The following is a 12,195-nucleotide window of genomic DNA, read 5'->3' as shown; positions in this document are numbered from 1 at the left end:
GCCCTCACCACACAGGTTTTATGGCAGAAATTTGTGTCTTTCCACCTGTCACCTACATGGCAGTAGAGCTAAGAGACAGAGAGTTATAGTTGAACATTAGTCCTAGAGCTATCAAGGGCAAGGGGGAACAACCATGTTTATTCTTTGCTTTTGTAGGATTCTGGAGAAATGCTAAAAGGAAAATCAGCCACTGGTCCAGAATGATGCTTCTGAGAATGGGGAAGTGTCGGGCTGGCCAAAAAGTTAGCTCGGGTTCTTTGTCCCATCTTACGGAAAAACCTGAACGAACTTTTTGGCCAACCCAATACTTGCTGACTGTAAGCATCATACCAGTTACTTAGATGAAGGGTCCAGTGTGGCTGGGGAAGTCCCAGAAGGGTGGTGGCTCTCAAGCTAGGCTGTTCGTTAGAATTACCTAGGATCCCGGGACCCACCAGAGACCTTTTACCAAATAAGAGTCTTAGGCAAATGGCCCTGCCTTTGGGGCTGTAGTTTTTTTTTTTTTTCCTCACTTTGTTTTCATTTTGAAAGCTCTACCAATGATTCTGAGGGATAGCTGGGATTGAGGAGCACTTCTGTATAATCAACCCATGAGAGGTTCAGGAGAACCATTTCCACTGCCCTCCGAGCAGTGTATGGTCCACGGACACATAGGAAGTACGAAGAGCACCTGTTCTATCCATCCACAGGCCCACACCTACACAGAACTCTTTGAGAATCAGCTTCTCCACCTAAGGCCACTTCATACACTTCAAGGAAAGGTCAGGCTTTTGTTTGTTTGTTTTGCTTGGAAATGTAAACTTGACCCTAGGCTTATTTTGTGGATGTAGAGAAAACAGGAGGAATTTATCTCTATCCAGCAAGATCATAATTGGGAACAGTGCAAGGGGGTTAGAGGGATGAAGGAAACGGAAGTTGTGTTGATAAAGGACATCCAGGAGAGAAAAATAATTGGTTAAAGAGTGCAGGAGAGAGAGAGATCAAACAACAAGATATATTTGAGTTCATTTTCTTCCTTATAGCCCACATGAGTAGAGGTGTTTGTTTGCACACAGTCGGACTCAATAGTGGTTTTATGATAAAAACTTATGCCTATTTTGTTAATTCCCAGGATGAATGGTGATGTTTTTTTTTTTTTTCCTAGAGGCATAGTAGATAAAGACAGTATTTGATTTTTCATGTCCAGGTAATCTGACCTTTCAGATGTTAAACTGTTTGTAGGAAATATTTGTTGTACGATGCCTTGGGTGAAAGGAAATGGTTGAGCAGAGTTCTTAGTCTTGACCCTATGTGGCCACTCGTCCACCATCCCATCAGAGGTCTGATGAACGATGAGGATGTATGGTTCAAATAAAAACTAGAGCAGTGCCTGGAAAACAAATCTGGCTGACAGGGTCCTTTTATTTAGAGAATGAACTTGGCAATGTCAGATTCTTAGAAATTTGTTAGTCAGCTATAGGAGAAAGGGGGAAATTTAATTCAGAGAAGAAAATATTGCTTCACCTCTTTCAAAGGTCATCAATCTAAATGTCTTTAATACCCTGACAAATATGTCCTGTCAATTTGCTCCTTTAAAAGATACCATAATAGGAAATATGTTCGAGCTGCCATCCTGGCTGTCTGGTTTCCCTGTGGTGTCTACCTGCAAAGAGAAGCACAGGTGCAACTAGAATGACCCCGTGCTCAATTTGGAGGCGTCCCAATGGCCACCATTTTTCCCCTCAATGGAGAATGCTTATCCTCCTGTTTCAGAATCAGCATTTGTAAAATCCCAGCCCGAGTGGGAACCTCCAAAAGTCATTTAATTTGTTCCCCAAACATCGTGGGTTGGGATGGGAACATGGCTGCATGTGTCCACCATTCTCAAAGAGCCGAGACCTTTATTTTTAAAGACTTGAAAGGCAGGAGATTCCTCAGTTGCCTTTAGTCGTGCATTCAGGGCTCAAATCTGCACCATCCACAGGCTCTTCCTTCTCATGACTTGAAGTGCTCACAGGAAATAATGAACTGGGGGTCATAACAACAGCTCCTCTGCGATCCCTAAGTCATCTGAGCCATCTCTCTGATTTTCCTCACCCCTTCGGCCACATCTGTGCAAACGAGAAGCCGTGTAGGCACTTTCCTGGAAGAAAATACCTCCTTGCAGTGCAGGTTCTTGTTACAGATAAGGCTCATGACCCAGAGCTTACGTTTTCTCACATAAGGCTCTGGCCTTTCATCCTTTTGTCCTGAACTACTTCCATGTGGCTATGAAATTAATGACTTGAACAAAAATGAGATTGCCAAAATGTTCTCACCCAGGAAGGAGAATTCTAGGTGCTTCCAGGAGGTTGGGTTGGCTGAATTCAATGAATGATAAACTATGGAAATGGTAAATTTGGCATTCCGGGCTCGATGGCCGGGGGATGGATTGATTGCGTTTTGCCTGTGTTTTCTCTATTTAAGAAGTGAAAGAAAGAAAAGAGACTAGCCTGCCTTTGTGCACAGCTTTTTGATCACTCTGTTCTTGGGCCCTGGGATATGCAGTGATGGTGAGCGAGCAGTACTGAGGGCATGGGAGGTCGGGCTCCTTGAGTCACGGTCACCCTGCTGACCTTGCTGGGAGGTCAAGTTCTGCCATAGGCCCTCTGCAGACCAGCTTTAACCTTTTCTCTTTGGGGTTGTACTGTGCCTGCAGCTTGTGAATCGTGGGTCTGTCTTGTCAGTAGGGCAACTGGGCAGACTGTCGTGATCACTGAACGTGGGGAATCACTGCCTAACTGCAAGCATACTAGGTATGCCTTGCCAGCCACCTTTCAGACAGGTGAAGTCATTTACAGAGGATTCTGGCAAATAAATCACACCTCGAGCAACTGAAGTTTTAACGAAGAGACAGAACACTTTTGTAGCCCTCCATTGTTTTAAACACATGCAGCACGGTGTTGCATCCCGCGCACACGGACGTTTTACTGAAATGATCACGTGGTAGTAGTGCTAAAGAAAAATTTGGAAAAGGAAAGTCCAGTGGTTCTGCAACCACCCAAATGGCTATTTCATTTTTATAGGTTTCCTTATCATTCTTTCATATATATATATATATATATATATAAAAAATAGTAGAAGGCATTTTGCATTCTGCCATTTTCACAATGGTCTATCATAACCATTTTCTGTGTTTCCAGTAGCCTCTGTAAATTGTCTCCTTTCATGGTTGCAGGGTAGAACATCCTGAAGAAGCCCCATGTTTTACTAGACAATATTTTTCTTTTGGATAGTCAAGTCCTTTCTGGGTTTTTTGTTTGCCCCATTTTGATGCTCTTTTCACAACAGTGTGCAAACGTTTTGCTTTTTTTGAATTACTCCGAGAAGTAGGATTACTACAGCAAAGTTTACTGACTCCTTTATGGCTCTTTTTATATACTACCATCTTGCTTTTCAAAAGTGTTGTATTCAGTGCCACCGTACAGGGTAGCACCAGCTAAATTGCGACTCTGATGGCATTAAGGCTTTTTCCCCATTTTTGAAAATTGAGTTGATGAAACATGATACATCAAAGTTGCTTTGTCATTCCTTTCATTACTAGAAGAGATAAAATCTCTGCCATATGTTTTAATTTTATTCCTGATATGAATCATTTATTCATATCCTTTGCCCATTTCTTTATTTGATGATTTTTTTTCTTACATTTCAATGAGATGTTAATCCTTTCGTCAAAGTGATACAAAGAATTCCTGTAGTCTGTTAAATGTCGACGTTTCCATTGTTCTGAAGTTGAGAAATCTTGGTAAAATCCTGTCTTTTTATTTCCTTTGAATTTATCTGTTGCTTCAGAGCATAGATAAGTATTAGCTCTGTAAAAGAATGTGGACTATTTATTACATGCTAGTTGTCTTACAGTTTAATTTTAAAATAAATTATTTAACTCTGTTACCCATCCATAATCTATCTTTTATATTTCCTGTAGATCTTACGGAATACTTTTCTATTTTGCTCTCCACGTATCAAACAAAGAGACATTTGCTTAATAATCCTGCCTTCCCCGCATTGTACTAAGAATCTGCTTTATCATATGCTGCATTTCAGATTTGTTTATGGACTGTATTGTGCTACATTCTTCTTTTGAACCATTACCAGAATGAATGAATGAATTTTGCTTTGTAACATTTTCTGAAACTTGGTTCCTTTTCAGAATAAATTTCTTAATGTTTATGCTTGCAGATTAACTGCAGATTAAATGCAGATTAACTGCATTAACTGTATAGTGATCTTGTTGAATGCCTAAATACCCTACTGGAATTTTCATTAAAAGTACATTAAGGGCTTCCCTGGTGGCGCAGTGGTTGAGAGTCCGCCTGCCGATGCAGGGAACACGGGTTCGTGCCCCGGTCCGGGAGGATCCCACATGCCGCGGAGCGGCTGGGCCCGTGAGCCATGGCCGCTGAGCCTGCGCGTCTGGAGCCTGTGCTCCGCAATAGGAGAGGCCACAACAGTGAGAAGCCCGCGTACCGCAAAAAAAAAAAAAAAAGTACATTAAGTCTGTAAGTTAAATTTAGGAGAATAAGCATTAACAAATACTAGTATTTTCATTCTGTAACAAAGTACACATTTCCATTTCGCCAAATCAAATTTTGTTTTATAGAGCAAAAGTTTGTGGTTTCATTTTGAAGGTTTAGCTCAACATTTAGGTAAATTCCTAAAATTTTTAATATCTTGTAGCAATTATGAATAGAAACTTCCGTTACGTTTTCTAACTGAAAATACTAGGTTACTTGTTTTTGCTTCTGCTATTAAGTGTTACTGTTTTTTTACCTGTATGGCAGCATTGTTATTAGTTGTCGCTTGTGTCAAAGGAAACCTCCTGGGCGATGTAAAGGGTCTCCAGCGTGTTGGAGGAAACATTGCTCTGTGACCTTCTAGCAAGGCTCCTTTCTTTCTCTGATAGCCTGAAAGAGTGGAAGGGAGGGGAGTGGGGGAGGAAAAGAAAATGAAAGTACACACATCCACACCCAGGAAGTGATGTCGTGCCCTGCAAGCCCTCCAGGAAGGTAGCCCCCTAAGCTTTCACAGCTTATGTTAGATCCACAAGGAGTCTTTCCAGATCCTGGGACCCCCAAAGTGGAACCTGGGGTTCCAGATTATAAAAGAGGTGGCTTAGAGATCTGACAGTCTTGAAACATTTATGTATGGCTGGAGAGAAGCAGAGTTCCCCTCTCCTTTGTTGCCATATTGGGATTATCTTACTGGGTGACAGTGTCCTCTGGGAACCTCCTAAAGAAATGTCAGTGACAGAATCACTTTTGAAATTACAGACGAGATGATTGAATTAATGATCTAGTGGAACATTTTTCCTCAGGACATGGCATCAGGGTGCTTTTGCTGGCTTCACCCCCTGCTGCACTCCCATCCCACGAGGTGGTACCATCTATCCTCATTCTGCCAATGATGATAGCCAAGGTCACTCCCAGCAGGGACAGGACTGCCATCCCAATAAAGTCTCACAGTCTTGAGGTCTGGATCCCGCTTGGGAACAGACCCGTGAAGTCTTCTATGTAGCATATCACCTCCTGGAATGTTATCTAGAATTAGCATCAAATAGTGAAAAGAGTTGGTAGCATCTGTCGTTAGACCCAAGTTGAAATCCAAGCTCGCTGCTTACGAGCTGACCATAGGAAAGCTTCTCTTTTTCCATTTGTATAAGGCAGACAAAAGGACTGTCTCATCCAATTATTATTCATTTGTTCGGGAAATAGGAAGACGAAATATGAAAATGAGTGCCTCGTGTTTGTCAGGCCCTGGTAAAAGTGATGTTGATGTGGCAGAGAACACACCAAAGACTCATGGAGCTTATGTCCTAGGGGGAGGGAGGGAGGGGAGATACATGTCAAAAACAACATATCAGCTAACAAATGCCATGAGAAATAATAAAGCAGAAAAAATGTGATCAAGTAAGGGGGATTGTTCTTTTAGAAGAGATGATCAGAGAAGACTTCTCTAATAAGATATCTGAACACAGAGATGAATAAGGATGGAAATGAGCCATGAGAATATTGAAGGAAGAGCATTCCGGGCAGAGGGAAGCATATGTGCAAAGGCCCTGTAGTAGGAGATTGCTTGTCTGAAGAGTAGAGGCAGGGCCATGGGGCTGGAGCAGAGGGAGTGGTGGAGACCCTCCTGCTGGCAGGTGATGAGGTCAGATAGGTGGAGGGAACCAGATCGAGTAGGGCAGGGATCGCAACAGCAGGCCAAATCCAGCCTATGCTTGTGTATGTACAGCCCTCTAGGTAAAAATGGCTTTTAATTTTTGAAAAAGTTGTTTAAAAAAGAAGACTACATAACATATGTGTCCTGCAAAGCCCCAATTATTTACTGTCTGGTCTTTTATAGGGAAAATTTGCCAATTCCTGATGCAGGGCCTTAGAAACCATGGTGAGGACGTCCATATTTCTAAGTGTGAAAGGAAGCCATTGGGAGGGTTCTGAGCAAGACAATTAACGTGAGGTGATAGACAGTCTTAAACAGATGGCTCTGACTGCTGTGTTAGCTCAGACTATAAACGGGGCAGGTGCAGCAGGGAGCACAGTTAGGAGGTGTTATAGTCAGGGTGAGACAGGCCAGTAGGTTGGACCAGACTGGTAGCAGTGGGACACTGAATAGTCGGATAGAGAATACATTTTGAAGGTGGCACCGAAGGTGCTTTGGATGGACTGTGGAGTGAGAGAGGGAGGATGGAGTAAAGGATGACTCCAAGGTTTTTGGTCTACCTCCTCTCCTGAGGTTGTCCTGGAAACTGAATGAGAGAATGATCTTTTCTATCCTTAGGGTTTGATGCCTTCAGTTCTTTTACCATTCTGTAGTCAGGGTTACCTTCCTAAGGGACAGTTTTGATTGTGACATTCTCCACATAGCACAGGGAGATCAGCTCGGTGCTTTGTGACCGCCTGGAGGGGTGGGATAGGGAGGGTGGGAGGGAGGGAGACGCAAGAGGGAGGAGATATGGGGATATATGTGTATGTATAGCTGATTCACTTTGTTATAAAGCAGAAACTAACACACCATTGTAAAGCAATTATACTCCAATAAAGAGGTTAAAAAAAAAAAAGAAAAAGAAAACAAAACATTTACATGATTAAAAAAAAAAACAACCTCTACCAGTGTCCCATTAGCTGTGGAACGGTCAGATGTGGCCCTCCCTAATCTGACAGGCCTGTGCCTGTGTCCTAACTCATTTCCAGCTGTTCCCTTTCATCAAACCCAACGCTAACCAGTGAATCGTCCACCAGTCCCCATGTGTACTTCATACTCCCACCTCCAGAGCTTTGCCTATATGGGTTCCTCTTTTTTTTTTTTTAAATTATCGTTACACATCAACAGTCCTACTAGAATGTTACTGTCTACCTTTTTGATAAAGCAATTCCTTAACACCCTCGTTACCCTCCTGTCTATTCCAATGCTGTTTGTCTTCACCTCTTTGAACAGGGATGTCATTTCTATTTGTAACATGGTTTTTTATACGCAAGCCTTGTCTCCTGCCAGATACAGAGAGGGGGACAATAGAGGATATGGTTAAATCCCTTGTCTTTGTTAAATCCCAGCTTTGCCCTTGGAACCTGTATAACTTTGAGCAACTTACGTTACTTCTTGCAGCCTCAGTTGGTGCTTCCATAAAATGGAGGTAATTCCATGGTTACTTCGCAGCACTAATTAAGAGATAGAATGAGATGATTCCCGTACAGCACTTAGTGTAGTTATGTGCCTGCCATGTGGTTAGAGCTCATTTAATTCCAACGGTATCAATTAACCTTCATTAAGGAGCTGAGGAAGTATCTTTCTATCCTATTCTTCCTGGTGCTGTGTACCCTGGTTTTGTACACAGTAGGCAAATGAATATATTGTAAAAAGTACAGTGAAATGAGTCAGGTTTTGGAATTAACTTTGAGTTCAGTTCCCACCACCATCACCACCACATCCAGCTGTGTGACTTGTGGCAAGATCCTTTCCTCTCTGAGTTTCAAATTCCTCACGTTCCAAGTGGATGAAATGATTCCTACCTTGAAAAGTTAGGAGGATGAACTATGATGGATGTAAAGCACCTGTGGCATGGTGTGTGCCAATGATAGCTCTCACCAGGATGACGATTATCAAAGCTTCTGCAGAGGGCTTCCCTGGTGGCGCGGTGGTTGAGAGTCCGCCTGCCGATGCAGGGGACGCGGGTTCGTGCCCCGGTCCGGGAAGATCCCACATGCCGCAGGGCGGCTGGGCCCGTGAGCCATGGCCGCTGAGCCTGCGCGTCCGGAGCCTGTGCTCCGCAACGGGAGAGGCCACAACAGTGAGAGGCCCGCGTACCGCAAAAAAAAAAAAAAAAGCTTCTGCAGAAAAAGCTCCGTTACCCTTCTGGCACGGAAGCTCCATCATTCCTTAAAGCACTGGTCCTCAAAATGTGGTTTCTGGACCGGCAGCATAATCAATGTCATTTTCCCTGGAACTTATTAGAAATGCAAGTTCTCAGGTTCCACCCCGAGCCTAGTAAAGCAGACACTGTGGAGTGGGGTCCAGCAGCCTGTGTATTAACAAGCTGATGTGCACACGCATCTGAGATCTTAGTGGAGGGAAGAGTTGGCATGGGTCGTTCCCTTCAATCCCAGAGGGGTAGTTAAGTCACTCTGCTTTTCTGTTGGCATCATAATTGAGGACATGAGAGCCAGGAGATGTTTCCAGCATTGCCAGAGAAGGATAGCACAGGACCCTTAGTGCCACTTTGGGGGTCAGCAACTCCTGACTCTTTACCTACGATTACTCACAGAGTTGACAGGAACAAAGAAGAATTGGAGGAAGGTGTGACCCATGGTTAACAATGGGAAGTATAGTTTAGTGAGTAGTTCAGTTTGAGGCACAGGACTAGTCTGGGAGCATAAACCCACAACATAAGCCATCGTGAGCTATTAATTAACTTGTAATATTACAACTGTCAGTGAGCCTGACAAGATAATGAAAATTCTTTAGTGTGACTGATTTTAATGTAGGCTGTTGACACATTCGTAAATACAGCAACTAAAGTTAGTTCAGATGGTTTCAAGAAATTCAGAAATATTGTGAAGAACATTTAATCCTTCCGTAGTATTAAGGTCTAGAGAGCGTTTAAATATCTCTATAGCTGTGGGAAAAAAAGCACAGCCACATTTATATATAGTTACCGGCTTTTTTTTTTTTTTTAACATGATACCACATTTATCTTTTTCCTTTTCTTTAGGCTCCTTGTATGACATGAAATATCATCTCTTTGACAGGGTGATTCTGTTAATCCAAATAGAGTTGAAATAGAATTACTTCAGGCCTTACCATCTAGACCTCTGCCTTCTCTCCACCACCAGCTTCCCCTTCATCACCCGTGGCCCTGGTGAGGGGTCGACACAGGAGAGAAGCAGACCCTCGAACCAGCCCTTGGGCTTGCTGCTGTGTAGCTCTAATACATGATGCATAAGAGGTGCCCTTGGCATATGGAAGGAAAATGTTAGAATTTCTGTTTGTGATTCACTTTAATCTCAGGCTTTGAACTCTCTTTTTGTCCACATTTGGGGATGGTGGTCTATGCGCAAATATTTCTTCCTAAAAGGGGTGTGTGATCAAAAAAATGTGACTTGTCTCTGAGGGCAGGTTAACATGACAGGGAGAGATTTGGGTAAAAGGTTGAAAATGTTGATGCCAAAACATTCTAGAATTTTCTGTAGATTTCAGTTTTCCATGTTACCTTTTCACCTATAACTGGAAACATGATAGCCTTGTCTCCTATCATGTGCTATTCAGTTCAGATCACGGGGTGCCAATCAGATAAGGGGAAAAGTAAGAAGCAGACACCAGTGGCTTTACGTTGGGCTGTCTCTTCCTCTTGGGCCTCTCCCGCTGCTTGGGCTGCCATTGAGTGAACAGCCAGAGTGGAGCTGCCTGGTGGGACACAGAAAGGGCACCTAGACGGACCCTTAACTAGAGGATCTATTCTCGCATCACTGGTTGCCCTTTTAAAGCCCTGGACTTCAGAGCCATCTCTCGTTGCTGCAATGTGGGTACATAGGACCCATTTAAGTGAGTGGGCAGGAGGCAAAAGTGCCTTGAAGAGGAAAGACCACAAGGCACAGACTGTGACCATATGCCTGCCCCCAAGCTGCCTTTTTGTCGCTAGGCTGTAGTTACATCACATGTGTTTCTCTCTCTCACTCTGAATGCTTCTGAGAAGTTTCAAAGGAAGGTAAGCAGTAACGATCTGATTTACGTGCTTCTCTAGTAGAACGGCTCTGGGTTTCCGCTGATCCCGGGCAGGGGCTGTTTTCAAGAAGAAGCCCCACACACGCTCTCCCAGGGATGTTGCATGGCTGTGGTCACCAGTCTCCGCCCCGCCCCCCACCCCCACACCCCCACCCCTCGCCTGTAGGCTGGCCACTCGCTTCTAGAATGAATTCCTTGGGAGCTTCTCCATGGGTCTTTTCTTTGTAGTCTGTCTTCCAAGAATTCTTGTGCTGCTTTGCCGTCAGAGAGGCCGTGCCTGGCCGGTGCTGACATTTCTTGCCCTCCTTCCCCACAGGCTGCACAAGGGGGTGGTCACAGGACCCTGCTGTACGGCCACGCGATTCTCCTGCGGCACTCCTTCAGCGGAATGGTAAGCATCTCTGGATCCGCTTTCACCATTCAAGGAGGAGGGGAAAGATGAGGAGGGAAGAAAGGGCAGGAAACTAGCAAGTGTCTAGATCAGGTTAAGAAATCAGCGGGGATCATTTGAAATGGAAGTAACTATAGCACATTACTGTCTTAGCGTTTCCTTCCTGGAACTTACCTCACTGAACACTTATATATTTGTGTTTGTTTAATGTCTGACCACCTTCCTCCCCACTCCAGAGAAGGACCGTGTCTTGTTTTAAATTTATTTAACTAAACCTACCTGGACCGAGTGCAGTGCCTGGATATACTAGATGCTCAGTAAATATCTGTTGAACGGATGATCAAATAAACCGTGGAATAACTGATGACTTGCACATATGACGTATACGAGCATAACCAGTGTAGGAGAAAAAGCAATCAAATGGATTTTTTGTGAAATTTCTCCTCTTTTACTAGCTAAAGGAAATAGGATGGTATCTGGTGCCTTCAGTCCTGGAAGAATTTGAAGGTATTATGTTAATCCAGAGGTGGGAGACAGACAATGAGCAAAGCAGTCACAGGAAGCAGGTCAGGCTTTGATCTATTCAGGGATCTAGAACCAGAATTAACTGAAATGGCGATTACTCACTATAACTTGAAAATTTTTTCAAGTTTTAAATAAATATAATTTGTTAAACACAGATACTGCAGTTCTTTTGCAGGGAGTGTTAAGAGGAATATCATGATCTCAATCAAGTATAATATGTACCAACTCTAATAACCTTTGCCCCCAGTTCCTACATGTATCATTCTCCCTTGCTATCAGTATAAGGAAGATTTCTTTCTCTAGCCCTAGTGGAAAACTGTGACATGAATTCAAGACTTTATTTTCACACATTTCATACCTGCAGCAGCTGCAAAGTTTGTCTCAAAGCTTGAACTATCAAATTGGCAGCGAGAGCAGCAGCTGCCTCTTCAATAATTTATTTATTGCAGCATTTTTTTTTTTCCTGAGCACTGGTAAGAAGTTGACCTTTTCAGCCTGAACATTCGTCTGTGATAATCCCTCGTGCCAAAGGAAAAATAACAAAAGTGACCAAATCGAAGGTTATCTGAGCAGGAGATGGGGACAGAGAGTGGGGAAACTTTTGCACCCTGACACTCTCTAGAATTGAGAGGTGATCATTCATCTTTAAGAATCTGGTGCTTATCCATAGGGTAAATAAAACCCTAATACCTCTCTTTTTCTACCTAAATAGAATAAACAAAAGCTCAAAAAGCACACTTCTGGCTTTGAAAACTCAGGCTAGCATTGTGCTAGAGAGAGGAAGGTTTACATTATTCATCCTTAGGTTGGTTGCCCCTCACTCCCAAGAAATACCCCTCATGGTTAACATGAACTCTATCCTGGCCAGTTCCTTTTAGGAGCAGCATTGAGCATGCAGCCTGTGAAGATGACTGTATAATACAGTGATTCTCCATTTTCCTGTTGCAGTGAACTAGAAGTATAACTCAGCAAGTTTGTGCCAAGTGCATATCCGCCTCCCAGTCTAATTCTAAGACCACCCACTGTGCCTGTCAATAAAAGGA

General features: G+C 43.3%; 1 protein-coding gene across 1 annotated transcript in view; it reads left to right on the top strand.

Moving 5' to 3' along the window:
• Positions 1 to 12,195, top strand: part of RYR3 (ryanodine receptor 3) — a 563,044-nt gene that overhangs the window by 239,275 nt on the left and 311,574 nt on the right. The window contains 1 exon segment of the mRNA XM_060146948.1: positions 10,553 to 10,627. Within this exon segment, the coding sequence (XP_060002931.1) occupies positions 10,553 to 10,627 (75 nt within the window).

Source organism: Lagenorhynchus albirostris, chromosome 1, assembly GCF_949774975.1.
Source record: "Lagenorhynchus albirostris chromosome 1, mLagAlb1.1, whole genome shotgun sequence".
Taxonomy (NCBI): domain Eukaryota; kingdom Metazoa; phylum Chordata; class Mammalia; order Artiodactyla; family Delphinidae; genus Lagenorhynchus; species Lagenorhynchus albirostris.
The sequence above is the reverse complement of the archived record's forward strand: the minus strand, read 5'-3'. Positions and strand labels throughout refer to the sequence as shown.